Source organism: Artibeus jamaicensis, unplaced genomic scaffold (genome assembly GCF_021234435.1).
Source record: "Artibeus jamaicensis isolate MK-2021 breed Jamaican fruit bat unplaced genomic scaffold, CSHL_Jam_final contig_490, whole genome shotgun sequence".
Taxonomy (NCBI): Eukaryota; Metazoa; Chordata; class Mammalia; order Chiroptera; family Phyllostomidae; genus Artibeus; species Artibeus jamaicensis.
The window spans coordinates 11389673-11405505 of NW_026521861.1; the positions used below are offsets into that span (position 1 = coordinate 11389673).

Consider the following 15833-nt stretch of genomic DNA (forward strand, 5'->3'; position numbering starts at 1 on the left):
GAGCACCAAAGCTATTTCCACGTTCGAGTGACAGTGAGTTCCATGGAAGTCACCGGGGGCTGTCATGCCCACCTGCTCATGGACACATTTTAGGGCCATATTCCCTAGATATCATGCAAGGAGCACCTTGTTCGAGACCTCTGGCACTTGCATTTACCGGAATTTTAACATGGAAAAATGACAAACTTCGATGCTGATGGGGTAAGAGAGAATAACCCCAAAGACTGTGTTTATATGGGGTGTTTTGGTTTTATAACGTGTGTCCACCTATGTTGCTTCATCAGATCCGCATGGTAAGGAAGGAAGGATGTGTGCTGTTCCCTCTCTTTCCCACAAATGAAGAATGTTTTGGAAGGTTCTGAGCAGGTCAGAGACCCGTGTGTCCATGTGTAGCTTGTACAGGCAGAGCCTGCTTAATCCCGCCCTGTGTTCTGACCACTAGCCCACACTGCCCGTGACATTGACCTGGTGACATTTAAGTTGATTTTCCTGGTGAACAAGCTGGGGTGGCCTCGAACCCAGGAAGGAATTCTACTTTCCATGCTGGGAAATATATTCCAAGGAAATAATACAAAGTGATGTTTAAAAATTTATCCAAGGATATTTATAATGCCACCATTTATGAGGATAAAACTTCGTATTACGTGCTCAACGAATTGGGGAATAATTAAGTAAATTAGGGCAACATCAATTCCATGGAATATAATAACACCACTGGCATGTCTCCTGTGTCCAAATCTAGAAGATATGTTAGGTATTCAATACAAAAAATCAAATGTAAACATAATATATATGAATTAGGAGAGTACTAGAATGTTTTGCATTTTAAGAATTTGTCGACCACTGAAGTGTTTGCTAACATGATGCATGTTTGGAAGCAAGTGTCAAAGGTGACTATTTTAACACCTCAGTAGCCGTGGCTACTGTGTGAAATCAGGCAGCAAATGTCAAAGAGGCTTTGGTTTGATCCCAGCTCACTGTGCCGATAAATCCAGTAAAAACAACAATGAAACAGAAAGTCCCCAACTAACGTGCCCGAATCTTGCCACTGGGCAATAGCAGAAGTTCTTCACAGCTTCAGTTGTAATGATCAGAATACTAATAGAAATCAATTACTCATAGGACCTAGACCAGGGTCTGGCTGTTTTTACCCCGTAGGCTCCACTGAAAGAGGAATTTACTGCTGTGTCTTACAGTCGTATCTTACATGAAGAAGTCCTACGTTCATCCTGGTCTTACACACAGTTTTCCTGTTTTGTTTTATTGAATGTCCTTTCTCCAAAAGTCCAGTCTAGGAAAGATCCAAGTGACTCCCCAATTCTATTTATTATAATTTTCAAAAATGGTACTTACTTCTGCTGATGGGGTAGGAGACAAAGTCCTCGGAGACTAGAAGAAGAAGAGAGAATTTAAAATCACAATGTATATTTGTTTAACAGTTGTAATTACTGGTGTTTATCAGCATCACCTGGAGACATTACTGAACCTCAGGCCAGCGCCCCCTACTGGTGCCCTGATGTGGAACCTGAGAGCGGGGCTCCGAGGGGCACACACGAAGGGAGCTCCTGGGTGACCGGGTGCATGTCGCTGCCTGAGAACCACAGGTTCTGACAAATGGCTGTGATGCCCTAGGCAACTAAACTAGACAGATCGGAATTATGTCCTCTATTTTGTCCAAGTCTGCTGTTTACTACTTATGAGTTCCAGTGTCTGCCGAGACGCACAATTTTGCAAACAGGAACCTTGACTAAGTTATAACCACAGCGATCACAGGAAATAGTCTGATGACTGACACAGGCCTGCAGGGCCCAGGTCTGTGGCTTTCTGTCCTGATGGCCCTGCCAGCCTCACCGCCTTTCAGCTTCAGGCTTCCAGCCTTCCAGGCACCCAGGCTTCCCTGGGGCCACCCATGGGCCACGGGCCAATGTGTCCTCTCTGTCCCATCTGCCAGCAGGGCTCATGCCGCATCTTCAGGGGGGTCTCTACAAAACGCGCCACCACGCAGTGCCTTCCGTGACTCTCCTGTTTACAGTAGCGACGCAGCCCCAGTGTGCATTCTCCCCGCCCTTCCATTTCCCTCATAGCACTATCGCCCTGTGAAATGAGACTGCGCATCTGTCCGCCCCTCTCCCTGCAAGTTCCAGGAGGGTAAGGACTCCACTCAGTTGCAACTAAGCGTTCCCAGTGACTAGAGCCGCTCCTGGTGTACATTAGGGACTCAACCGAGATTTCCTAAGTGAATGAATGAAATGTTTACCATGAAAGTGCAAAAATGACTTTAAGTAGAAATGAAGAGAACAAAGCATGCTGAAAAACATGCCCTGTGGTGGGTTTCCCTGTTTCAGAATTTGCCCCTTTCTCCAAACTTGCCAGAAGCGGCTGCACTCTCTGGGGCTCCAGGCTTCCTCAAGCCCGGTGACCCGCCTGCATCGACGGCTGTCTCTGGGGCTCCCTGGGGCCCTGGGTCAGGCCTGCCCCTGCCGAGGGGGCTTCTGGACCCACCCTACTCCTGTTTCCTGACGGCACACAGAATTCCAAGTTGCAGTGTTTCTAAAGTGTCATTGTGAGGATTCTATGAGAAAGGTGTTAGTAACAAAAGGAATGCATAGTCAAAGAGCTTAAAAAATGTTTTCTAAGTTGGAAGTTCCACGTGCTGGGAAGAGTTCACTAATATGCCTGGTTTCTGATCTGGGGACCCCTCCCAGTTACAATAATAACCATGCTGGTTATGACAGCAGCCAGCATTTTTGTCATGTTCTAATTAGGTGCCAGGTATTGTTGTAATATAAATGTTTTACTTAATTCTTACAGAAAACCTCTAAGGTGTTATTACCATCTTGAGTTGTCAAATAAGGAGGCTGAAATATGTAATTTTCCAGAGTCTTATGGTAAGCAAATAAACATCAGACTGGTTTCAAGCCCAGAAATGTTCCATTCAAAGTACAAGCTCTTGAGTTCTTACATTTTACTGCCCCCAATGCAGCCCCGGGGAAACACAGAAACATACACCCCCTCAAACCCTAAACACCGTACAGTCTCCCCTTGCTTGTATGACTTTAACACTAGAAAATTCTCACCCACTTGCTCCAGGATCAGCCCCTGTGCACCCGGTTCAAGAATCTCCCTTCCCCCTTTTCCCCTATTCAACTCTGCAGAGCCCAATGGCAACTGAGTAACGCAGGCCAGCCAGCCTGCACCTGAGTGGCCGCAATGCAGCTACAGCAATGTGACCAGCAGGTGGCAGCACATGAAAACGGACATCGCTTCGCGGCCCAAAGGACCATGTCAATGCAGAGCTATTCTCTGGAGTAAGACCCAGATGGGAAAAAGGTTATACCTATAAATAAATATAACTATAAATGTAAAATACATATTATATATAGTTGTGAACAAATTAAACAAAATCAGCACATTGTCATGCCCTTTCTCCATCTAAGATCTCAAAGCACTGTGTGACTTTACACAGTTTACAGTCTTGTTTTAACTTCGGTTGAACAACTGATTTCAGACCGTTACTTAAGCAACATATCTCTGAGTGGGCGCAAACTAGTCTATAGATGATTCCAATTAAAACATAAAAGGGGAAAATTTGCAGGGAAAAAATAACTTAGGCCAAGGGAAAGAGCCCAGGGTACCCGAGTAGGAAGTGACAACAGGACCCTCTGCCCCCTGAAAGGGGACGAGAAGACCCTGTGGACTCAGAGGCGCAGGCCTGGCCACAGGATGGGTCTGGTGCGAGAGCGTGACAAACCCCAGGAGGACCTGTATGAACAGCAGGAATAGCTGCCGTTTGCTCAATATTTACCACAGTTCTGGCTCTCTGCTCATTGCTTCAATAGATTAGTTCATATAAATTAGCTTTAATAGTAATAAGTTATCTAGGTGTTTTATATAAATTTATATCTAGGTGTTTTCATATGTATATAAAATCATCCGTCGACACTCGATTTACTCCTTACTATCTCACCCTACGAGGAAGATGCTGTCATTATCCCGATTTACAGATGAAGAAACTGGCACCAGAATGGTTGTCACGCAAAGTCACTCAACCAGCACGTGGAGTCCCCAGGGTAAGCCGGTAAGTTGATTCCAGAATCCTGGCTCATACACGGTCCTATACTGACTCCATCCTCTCCATTTCCCCCCTCTGTTTGCACATTCTAAGTATGTGACTAAGCTAAAAACTTCAGCTATCAAAATTTAGGGGGTGTGCTCTCTCTCCTCATGATCCATTACAGTTCCGTTTGCTCTGAGACCAAGACCCCCCACTCCCAGGAGACCCTCCCTCCCTCATGCCTTCTGCACAGCTCACAAACTCTCCCCTGACAACCGTGGCTTCCTGCTCAGCACGCCACCTCCACTCCCCCGCAACCTGGGGCGAACTGGTATTTGCCCTTCACTGCTGTTTTCTGTGCGGTTGGCCTGCTCCCCTTCCTCTCTGCAGCCTCCTGAGGGCAGGAGTAGGGTGTTGAGCCCCTCCAAGCACCTGGAAGGAAAGGCTGCGGTGCTCAACCCGAAGGACCCTCTGACTCACCTGGACTCCAGTCAGTAGTTCTCACGCATGTGACAAGAGAGATGTAAGTTGTTGTACGACTCGTAACTTCTAGGAACTTCTTACCTCTCCCAGGCTCTGTCTCTCCTGTTTGTCATCATAGCCTGAAGTGTAGAAAGGCTCATAGGTAATAAGGTCTGGGCGTTCAATGTCATAAATTGCCTTGACCTTGGGAATGGCTGCCAAATCCTTGTAATCCAGGATTTCGTTGTCCACTTTTGCCTGGCAAAGAACGAAAAGCAAAGTTATTTGGCCATCTCACCTTCGGGGAATTATTGTCTGTGCCTTCCCTCACTTGCTTTTGGAAGTGACAACCTTAAAAATAAAACCTCAAACACTTTGCTTAGCACTGTCGAACTCTCTAGAAAGTGGCCCATTTATACCACATATTAATTACCTTACAAAACACATCACCTAAAGCTTGGGGAAAAGTCTATGTAGTGTTCATCCAGTGTGAAAGCCTACACACCTTCAGGGTAATTCCCTAAATTTATTCTGGAGAAGGAAAACCCAAACAGATGGTCAAAAAAGTCTTCCTAGATGACTCAACACAAGAACTGCGTATTTAATGAACTAAATATTTAAATACCTTTGTGGCAGATTTTAAGAACATCCGGTATCAGCATTATAAAGTGTACAATCAACCCCCAAATACCTATATGCAAGCCAGGCGCAACAATGTCTTCAGTCCTGCATTGTGTTACTGCATCTTACAGGGGGCATGTACTTGACCGCCCTGCTGATGCTCACATTCACAGGTGGATCTAAGTACCTGAGCGAGAGCATGATGGAGGGGGCTGATTGACAAAAACGAAAACCGGACCTCAGAACAGAAATAGAAGTCGTTTTACGTTATTCTGTTTCGGGTTACCCACTCCACTGTTGCGCTCTGCTACCTTGCCGGTCCCAGAAGAGCCTCTTCCGCAAGTAGATACTCACATAGATAGTGTGCCCGGGGGACCCGGGGATACTGGAGCCTGGTCTGGAGTAAATGCTTTCCGAGGAAGTCCTGGTGGGCTGTAAGATAAACAGTGACTGCTAAGGTCTCAGACCATGGCTTCGGATTCCAGGCTGGCCTGCCTCCCTGAGCTTTGCTAAACACTAAGCTGGTTAATAAAAGATTTGTGACTTTTCTGAATAAGGGAAGATGGAACCCAGAGAGAAAGATAAATGAGAACTAGTTTGGTCGGCCTTAAGAATGCAGTCGGGGCTTTTCTTTTTACCTTCATGTCCCTGTCCCCGTCAAGACCTGGCTGTGCCTTCAAGCACATTTCTCTTTGCGTCGCCACAATCCCCAGGTGCAACCTGTGTCTCCACTGCCACCGTGCCCTCCTCTGTGGGTTTCCTGCCTTCGCTTCTACCCTCTTCAAATCTACTTGGCACCCCGTGCACAGAGAACTCTTTGAAGAATATCGTTTGGATTGTCACCATCCTGCTTTGGCTTCACTGTCCGCTTATAACAAAAACCCCAGCTCCCAGGGCCTCAGGGTTTTGGCCCTGCCTTCCCCTCCTACCATCACTCATGAGCCACCACGACTCCCTGAACACGTGCATGGCCCTGAGTCTGGGCGCTGATGCCTGCTGCCCGCTCCATCTGGAAGGCCCTGATCCTCAGTCTTCCTCAGTTGATTTCTTTCTCCTACAGTATTAGCTTAAATATCACCTCCTCAAAGAAGCCCTCCCTGATCGCCCAATCTGGAGTTGGTTTCTCTAGTTATTTTTTCCTGGATTTTCTTACTCTCTTTCATGAGTGAAATGTCTAATTTCATGTTTATTAGTTTTCTTGCATGAAGTCTATCTCTCTCATTAACTGGAGTTATACCCTCTGCCCTCACAGGGTTTTTTTCAGGGTTCATATTTTTTCAAATATGCCCAAAGAGGATGTACATATTTGTTGAAGGAAGGAGCTAGAATTTATTGAGGTAAACAAATACTCAGTTTGTGGACACTTGACTCATATTAATTACATGACTTGAGGCTGACCACACAGGGAGTCATTCAAATGAGGTTAGTGGTCAACCACTAGGGAGGATTTAAAAAAAACAAAACAAAACTGGACTTTGCCACATCTGCTGAGAGACAGCCTGTGGTTATAGGAACAGGAGGGACACTCTGCCGAGAAAGCCAAAGGCCCAGGTGGCCTTGGAGGACTCGCCCCCCTGCACAGCTCTTCCTGGGAGAAACTAACTTGTATAGTTCCACTCCAGGGAAAGGACCTTTTCCCCTTTGTTATGGTTTCTGATATTTAGCACCGTGAACGTGAATGCTGCTGAGCCAAAAGAACTTCTGAAAACAGGGGTGTTGCATCACTAATTCCCATCCGAGACAACGAAAGCCGGCCTGCCCGGCCAGCTCAAGGCTGGCAGTGACTAGACTCACGCTAACAGTAAGATTAACCGTCTTGGCCAGCGTCTCTGGTGTCTGCAGTTCTGGGCTGGACAGACTTGGGGACCTTAGACTGTGTGCACGTGGACGGGTGCGGGGCTCATGGCACCTGTCCCTCCTCCCCAAGACCTGCTGCGTGCAGGCCCTTCCTCCTAGTGCTACAATGTTCCAACCATAGTCGTATCTCAGTGTGGGACAATCCCAATTCTGAGCATATTGAAAAAGAAAGGATTCATGTAACACCACCACTCGAAAAGTCCAATTCCTCAACCCCTTTCCTGATCAAAACATAGAAGTGACAGGAGGTGTGGCCCTCCTTCAAAAGGAGAGGCCAGCCCTTAGCGGAGATGAGCCAACAGGCACCTCTGGGCAACACTGATTAACTCCAGGCAGTCCACAGCCTCAAATGACCGGGAGCTCCCACGTGCCAAACCCAACATCGAAACGAAGCAACAACACGAGAATGCTAGTAGCAGGCAGTATTTACTGCCCACTCGCTACGCGGCAGGCTCCCCCGGGCCCTTCCAAGGTGTGGTCCCATCTAATCCTCTCAATGGCCCTGTGCTCCGAGCCACGCAGGCGGGCCAGTACCAGGATCTGAACCCCGGAGACCGAGCCCAGGCTCTAACCTGCACTGACATTTCCCCCACAGCGTAAGGTACTGTGACCATTTATTTCCCAACAGCACAGCCCAGGGACAAATGAGGTGGGAACGAGGAAAAACACTGAGATGGAGTAGCAGAAAGGAGTGCCGGCACACTAAAAATACTTTCACTGCCATTGGCTCTAGAAGAACCACGCACTAGCTCATGTGTTATTGGGATGGGGTGAGAATGCCACACTAGCTGTGTGTTGTTGGGGTGGGGTGAGGACCCTGTATTAGCTGTGTGTTGTTGGGGTGGGGTGCGCCCCCCACACTCACTCGAGATGCTGGGGTGGGGTAGAAGAGGATGCAGGACAGTCAGATGTCTTCAGTTACTGGCGTTGCTATGACAAAGGCCTGTTTTCATCAACAAGCAGCCAGTGCAGCGTGTGAATAACCAAGTCCACGCCGAGCTTTGGGGTCTCTCTTGTGTTACTCATCCTGACTTTTTGCCAAAGGTGGGCCAGGGACACTTCCTGCCTTTCCTGTAACAGGGCACGTGGGGATCGCTGTGAAGAGTTTTGTTCTGTCACGTGCTCCATGTGCTCATGGGGACACCGCTGGAGAATACGAGCACGCTTCAGAAGGGGTTAATGGTCTGTTCCAGGGACAAACAACCCCACCGCAGAACAGGTCCCTTGGCTGAACCAGCCTGTTCCAGCTCAGTCTCTCTCTCCCTTCCTTCTTCACCGATCAGAGGATCTGGTGGCTTACGCTGGCTTTCTCAGAAGCATTTGTCTGGTTCATTTACTAGGATTATTGGGTGAAAGGCTTTAAGAGTTGTCGAACAATCTGAATTTTTATCAAGTCACATTTGACTCTTTACATTTTAAAGTTTAAAGGTTTTTAGATCAGAATCACTTCCAATGTATATACCCGACCCCAGATTCACTGATTCCAAAACACAAACTTTGGATTTCTAGAGTCAAGTAGTTTTCGAGGTCAAGTTGATGTTCAGCAAATCCACTGATGCTCCGGCTCTTGTTGGATCGCCCACTTGGCCATGTGCATCTTCAGACTATGTAGCAGTATTTAAGGAATGTTCAAGATGCCTCTTGGAGGTTCAAACACTGCTCTTTCTTTCACTGGATTCACCACTATTTGCTTCATTCTGATCTCCCAACCTTATTGTAAAATTCACTTCCGCGGGTACATTGTTTGTGGCTGTATTATATTCCTGCTTGCCCATTTCCTGCAACAACCCTTCCCTGTTTCCTGTCTAAAATGAAATAATGGGACAAAACATAACTCTGTATAATATAATATTGTGAGGTTAAAAGGTGGTCTTTGGAGTCAAATAACTTGGTTCAAATCTCCGCTCTGCTGGTTGTGTGACATTGCAGGAGATTGTTCTTTTTCTTTCCTTTCTCTCTCTTCTCTTTGGCTTCTTCGGGCTTCAGTTTCTCCCTTTATGGACTGGAGGAAAGGGTGCTGACAGCCCCTACTCCGTCGTTCACAGGGATAAACGAGGCAATACATGCAAAGCTTCCAGTACCCTGCCGGGCACAGCGCCAACACCCCGAATTTTCATATATTTGACACGAGACTGGACTTCTCGGCCGGTTATCACAAACGCAGAAGGACAGTACCAGCTGCGTTTTGCTCCTCACGGGAGGACCGGGCTTTCTGACGTGAGCTGCCTAGAACTGGACTAGATTTCCCTAGAGTTCTCGACAGCTACCACCTAGGTGTCCCCACTGCCACACTGGAACTCAGACAGGTTACTTGTCACAGTACACGGGGCAGCAGTGCCACCTGGGGTTGACAGATGTCCTTCCCCTTCTTGAGAATGTCACTGGGAAGTGATTCTGTATCCTCCCGAGACAGAGACTGCCTGCTCCGGTCTCAGCGTTAGTAATTAACTGGCGCCCTTCTGCGCCGGGTGGGGGGGACCTTGCCCAGCAGCCGGGCCCAGCCCTGGCTTGTTGCCTCTTGATCTGTGCCCACGGCTTACCCAGCACACATGGGCCGCCTGCTTTCTGTCACATTCCCTCACGGCTCCCGAAGTGCGTGTGCTCCATTGAGACAGATCAGGGTGGCCTCTCCCTTATGCAGATAATAAAAATACTTCTGAAAACTGAACTACCATTTTAGTTAAATATTGGGACCTGCACATTTCAGTTCTAAACACTTAGAATTTTAACATGTAGAATTTGAAATAAACATCTTGTTTATTATTAAAAGAATCCTTTTTATTCTTCTAGCTGTATTTTTCCTCCTAATTTTTTAAATTCTCCCCAAGGACACTTTTCATTGATTTTAGAGGGAGGGGAAGGGAAAGAGAGACAGAAACATTGATTGGTTGCTTTCTCATATGTGCCTGACCAGGGATCGAACCTGCAACCTGGGTATGTGCCCTGGCCAGGGATTGAACCTGTAACCTTTAGGTTTATAGGACAACACTCCAACCAATGGAGCCACACCAGCCAGGGCTTTCTTCCTAATTAATACACGACTTGCTGAGGGTCTCTATGGGTTAAACATCTTCAAAGGCCCTGCCTGTCTTCCAGGAGAGTAGCTCAAATCCACTCAAACCAAACTCATCTCAACCTCAAAAGCACAATTACTGACACACTTTCCCTTTTTCGAATCCCTTCATTACCACCAACTTAACTCTATGTCACCCCACTGGCCTCATGAATAATTATTTAACCTAAATTAGTATTTTGACCCATTCAGATATCCAGGCTAACAACAGTGACCCAGTAATTAGTACATGAATTCAATCATTCAATATGTCGACAGCCTTTGTTTCTGGAATCCTCTGTGAAAGTTACGATGAACAAAATTACTCTGTTGCCTGTATTACAAATGAAGATAATTTCAAACATTTATCCCTAAACACACGCCCACTTCTGTGTTCCAGGGAAAGGAAACGAGGACCTGGGACTGAGCTGTTGAAGACACGTGATCTACTTACTGCCCTTTAAGCTCCTTTCCTTCAGCTTTGCAGAAAAAAGCCAACTTGAAAGCACAGTTGAAATAATTCAGTTCTTTGCCAAACAAAAATAAAAGAGAGAGAGAGACAGACAGACAGACAGACAGAAACAAAGGGGAGGGAGAGGGAAAGGTGGAGAAGGCGTATAGATGTGGAAAGGATTACAGATCGTGACCTCTCAAAGCATCTTGCCAGTAAGATTAGTCAAATAATTCAACCCGTATTTGGCAACAGGAGGAGAGGGGCCTTCAGTAAGAATGTTCTAGTCGTGTGGAACCGTCCCCACGACCCACACTTAACTCCTCAGCCAACTGTCAAGTACTGGCTTGTGATTTCAATGAAGTTTTTTATTTTCCTAAACAAACAAATAAACAAACAAACGCAACAAAGTGAGGTCTTGCCAGAAGACTAAGTAGTTCATTTCAATGGGAAGGAGAAAAGACAGCATTTGGTTACTAACAGCGGATGATTGAAAATGCACGTCTTTTTGTTGTCTATACGAAATCTTTTTAAAAAGCCTTCTAACGACCTTTCAGCTGCCTCCCCCCTGGGCTTTGACATGGTCCCTCTGTCCCACTATTCAGAAGGAACAGTCACAAAGTGAAAATTACAGTGAAGAACTCTTATGTCTCTACTCCAGCTCCTGTCATTCTTTAAGTACTGACCGTTAAACACAAACAAACAAAAAACTCCCCAAAACTTACCGGAGCTCTACTTGGCGAGTAAGCAGAGAAATGACATTTTCCAATTACTCTCAATTATGGGCCACCATGCACACCTGGTCCCTCCTCAGGAGAGGCTGGAAGGCACTTCGCTGCCCCGCCCGCCCCCCACTCAGCAGGAGCTGGTGAGACAAAACTACGTCCATCTAATTTGCATTCACCTGAAGCCATGCTCTAAGAAGGGAGAGCGACTGCAGGCCACGGGCTACCAGATGGGGAAGCTCCCACGGGACAGCTACTGACATCAGGTGACGGACACCTCCTACCAAGTGCTGCTGCGGTCAACAGTACCTGCCTCGGGTTTTTGTGGACGTTCACTAGACCATGGGGCGACAGAAGCTGCAGAAGAAGGAATACTTTTAAAATCTGCATACATTAGCTGTCCACTCCGAGGTCAGGAAAGGGTGAAATCACTACTCTGGAAAAGGCATCTGCGTTTGAGAGGAAGGAGGAGCGGCTCAGGGGCCCAACCTTCCTTCCCTGGAGAGTTTCACAAATGCCTTCGGCCTTCACGATGGCCAGGAGGCCTCAGGGTCTCTCCAGTATAAATCTTCATGCCTATACCTCCTGAAGGATTGTAAAGACTGAAAAGAATAAAATATTTGAACAAAGAGAAAGCTGGGAATAAAGCAGTATATACTGTAGCAACCTTAATAAAACAATTAATGTTATTTCCTCGTTCTAGACATATAGAAGGCCCTAAAACTACCTCCTTTAAAAGAATATACACGTAGTATTTTTGTACACAGGGGTTAGAAAAGAGGTTCACAGTTGTTCATATGGAAAATAATACAATAATAAATAATAGTACAAGAATAACGCTGTTTTGCATACTCATAACTGTAAATCTACATTTGCCCAGCCCTGTATTGCAGGTTTGTAAGTGCACATGTAATAATAGGTGAGTGTTAGTTTCAAAAGGAACAAAAATCTCATGCCCAGTTGGTATGGGAGCCCTTTCATGCTCTAGCCTCCAAAAGGCACAGCAGAGAAGCCCCCGATTAGGATGAACACAAGTGATCCACTCGGATTATTACCACCTTGGTCCTGGGAATAAATAGCATGTGCCTTGTCTGTACTGAATGACAACAGGAATTACAAACACTCAGCTGGAGTTTTACCTGTAGACACAACTTGCTATTCACACAAAACTCTTTCAGGTAAGCAAAACTAGAGCACGGTTTTCTTACGTAATTTTATTTTCATCATTTTTTTAAAAATCTGCAATACAGCAAGAGGAAACAAGGAGTGATTTCAGGATGATGATTTTCCTCCTGTCAATTTGACTTTCCTCCACAACAAAACCAGGGCTGATTTCTGGAGCACAAAGTGCTGAATATCCCCACAAGAAACACAGCCAGTTTATCGAATAAATAAAGGTGTCTGGTACCAGTGGATGAAACGAGCTGCCGTGTAAGGACACCGTATTTAAAAAAATAAAGCTATAACTGTGTAACCTGAAAATTGCTTTGGAGTTTTCAGGCTTAAGTGTTTTGGTGAGTGTTCTTCCATGGCCGGTGGTGAAGGGGCCCTTGTCCATCGGCCTGTTCTCTCTGCCGGGCCCCAAGCTGTTTACAACTTCCTGTGATGGGGCTACAGTGGACTTCCTGGATATCATGGCTGGATAATGGGGATCAGACGCCCTTCTGAATAACGGGATAGGAAGAGAGAAGTTATTAAAGACGGATTTCCGTCTCCTAGCCCACCACGTCTCGAGATGCTCCACATCTCTTAAATTTAAGGGTCTGGAGCAAACCAAAATATTTCACACATGGCGGGGGCCTTTTTCTTCACATCATGGAAATGCGTCACTTGGCTATAGCCTTAGGCTAATAAAATGGAGCACTGTTTGAGTTATACTATTGGGGGAAAACCCCGAAAATTATTGAAAAAGCAACTTCTTGCCAAGCAGAGGTACCAATGCAGGGCAATACTCATTTGCAGCAGGGACGATCTTCGGCTGCTCCTCTGGATTCGTGAGACTATAGTTTTACTTTACGTGAAAACCCCACCCCTGGAGCTAAAGCTCTAAGAAAGAATGAAAATTGTACGACAAACACGAGTTGGAGTTCAATCCGGTGTCACGGGCCAAGGCAGCACACCCGAGGAATCTGCAGTTACGTCTTGCTGCTCGTGACCTGAGAAGCCTTGGGCTGACTTCATTCTACAGATGAAGACACGTGGGGGGCTGATGTCTGAACGTTTTTTTCCACTCTAAACTCTATACGTCTAACTGGGATTTAAATTGTGAGGAAGAGAAACCAAAACTCTCCTCGGCCTCGGTGTCGTCTAGCAGGCCCAGAGAAAAGGCGCAGGCGCAAAGCCCAGACTGAAGTGCTGGGCTGAAATCTTGACCTGTCAGCAGAGCTACACAGTGGGTTTCATCGGGGCAAACACGGGGTTGTGGAAAGTCACTTTGTCCTTTAACAGGCTGAGCTTCCAGTGGATTCTCAGAGACCCTGGGGGAAGGTCCAGTGTGTGCCAGGAACCCAATCTCCTGCCTCACCGCCCACCCAGAGGTCTGGCTGGGAATGCATCCTGCTTCTGGAGCACAGGCAGCCCGTCACGCTGCTCTTTCCTTGAACACCATGTGACTGAGCCAGAGTTTAACACGCTTCTCTTTCTGTCTTCCCAGCTTTTTTTTTTTCTCTCTCTCTCTCCTTGTGCAATAGTGGAAAGAAGAGTTATGGGCTCACAGAGACATGGGTTCCAATCCCAGCTGCTCCACTGACTTACCAGTGGTGTAACTCTAAGGAAGTTACTTAACTGGGATAGGTCTCAGTCTCTCCATCTGTATAATGGGAATAAGGATAGCTATACATAGGAATTTTTAGAAAGGGCAAGTAACACTGTAAGTAAACCTCTCCGCCTCCACAGAACAGGTGCCTGCTCTCATTTGTTTCCTTTCCTACTTCATGGCTCCTTCTTCAGCCAAACTGCCCCCCACGGAAGCTTTCCCCAGAGCCCTGCTTTTGCCATTCTCTTCAGGCTACCGGTCTCATCACCTCCACATGTTCAAATCTAGACCAGCCTCCAGAAAGTGCCCCCTTGAGACCCTTCTGCTCAGCTGACATTTCTTGATCTATGCAATCCATTTCCTGTGATATGTTTCTATGCTATTTCATAATTACTTCTCTACCTATCTTCTCTCTCCTACTGATCTATGTCTATGGCTTCCAGCCCACACGACACCTGGGTGCTTGGCAAATTATCTGTTCAGTGAACAAACGTGTGAACACAGGACCAAAAGCGTAGCTTCTAATGCATTTGCTTTAATCAAGACGATGCTTTAGCCACTGCTCTACATGAAAATGTTGGTCAGAGAAGAAAGCAGCCACAATCGGAAGGTGAGACGCACTCTGTGGGTGAGAAGCAGGAGCCAGAGAAGTTACGTGGGAAAAGCAGCGCAGGGAGGGAAAGGGACAGAAGCAAGGGCTCGGGACAGCGCCCGGGGGCCTCAGCCTAGACACAGCGCCAACCTGCAGTGACGGAGACCGTCCCGTGCGTCGGATCAGACTTTTGGGATAAAAGAAATCGGAGGAAGAATGCTGAGTGTTTGGCGGCTGCCGTGAAACATGAAAAAAGGAAAGGATGAATAAAGAAAGAAATTCAATTCAGAAACACTATTAAAAAATCCTTCAGTAAAACTAATTTGATAGTAAATGCCAAGCGTCATTGCTACAGTTGATGTATGTGGATGTGGAGGTTTGGGGACCCACATTTAAAAGCAGGTAGTGCATTTACCCACATTCCAACCCCTCTGAGACCCCTTTCCATTTACTGTGGCTGACACATTACAGATGAAGAGTAAGAAGCCAATGGAGCTGTTGCGAGATGTTCCCTTAAGAATCAGTTGTTACAAACGCCCCGTGAGTTCTCAGATATCGAGAATGTGGATTACTCAGTGGTGCTGCTGAAAGATTCTTAAAACATTTTCCTTTTGCTATGGTAACTGCTCTAATGTGACACCCAGTGAAAGGCCTGGAAATCTTGGCTCAAGATTTGTGATTGGTAGACACACCCTTAAGAGAGCACAAGATTTATTTTCTTATTCAAAAACCAATTCCCCTTTAAATCTCACCAGGTCAGCACGTACCCCACTCAGGGCACCTCAGGACCTCTTCCCCTCAGAGGGACATAACTCTCACTACTGACGTCCCGACCGTTGATGAGCCGAGGGCGGGCCTGACCTCCCAAGTGGTAAATGTGGGCTTCAGAAGAGCTTTGGAATTCTCTGGTAAGCTCCACCACAGGAAGAAAAAAAACAATAGCTCCTGTTGGCTGGAGTGAGTGTAAGAATTTCACTAGTTGTTTTCATAAGCTTATCCAGAGAGTTCCATCAAGATGCCATTAAAATTGTTGATTTAAAAAAAATCATTTTAGGAACACCATCTGCAAACTCAAGCAATCCTTTCTCTTGAAAGAGCGAGGACCGCATTCCACGCCGTCTGGCCCTGTGCGCGCTCTTGTCCTGTCTCCCAGAAGACTTCCCAGCGGGGGAAATGGCAATGATTTTACTCACAGACGGTGCGAACCCCTGGCTGCTTGGGTGGTTTTTCTGGGCAGCACCCCCAATACTGTGAACTTTCATTC

The 15833-nt window shown here is 46.6% G+C and overlaps 1 protein-coding gene across 15 annotated transcripts in view; it reads right to left on the minus strand.

Moving 5' to 3' along the window:
- Nucleotides 1-15833, minus strand: part of ABLIM1 (actin binding LIM protein 1) — a 262998-nt gene that overhangs the window by 27006 nt on the left and 220159 nt on the right. For 9 of the 15 annotated variants that reach the window (XM_053668634.1, XM_053668628.1, XM_053668627.1 and 6 more), the window contains exons 9-12: nucleotides 14720-14803; nucleotides 5492-5569; nucleotides 4619-4774; nucleotides 1354-1389 (exon numbers count right to left, since the gene is read on the minus strand). In XM_053668634.1, the coding sequence (XP_053524609.1) occupies nucleotides 1354-1389; nucleotides 4619-4774; nucleotides 5492-5569; nucleotides 14720-14803 (354 nt within the window). The remainder of the gene's footprint in view (nucleotides 1-1353; nucleotides 1390-4618; nucleotides 4775-5491; nucleotides 5570-14719; nucleotides 14804-15833) is intronic. The other 6 variants (XM_053668633.1, XM_053668623.1, XM_053668622.1 and 3 more) reach the window with 1 other exon arrangement.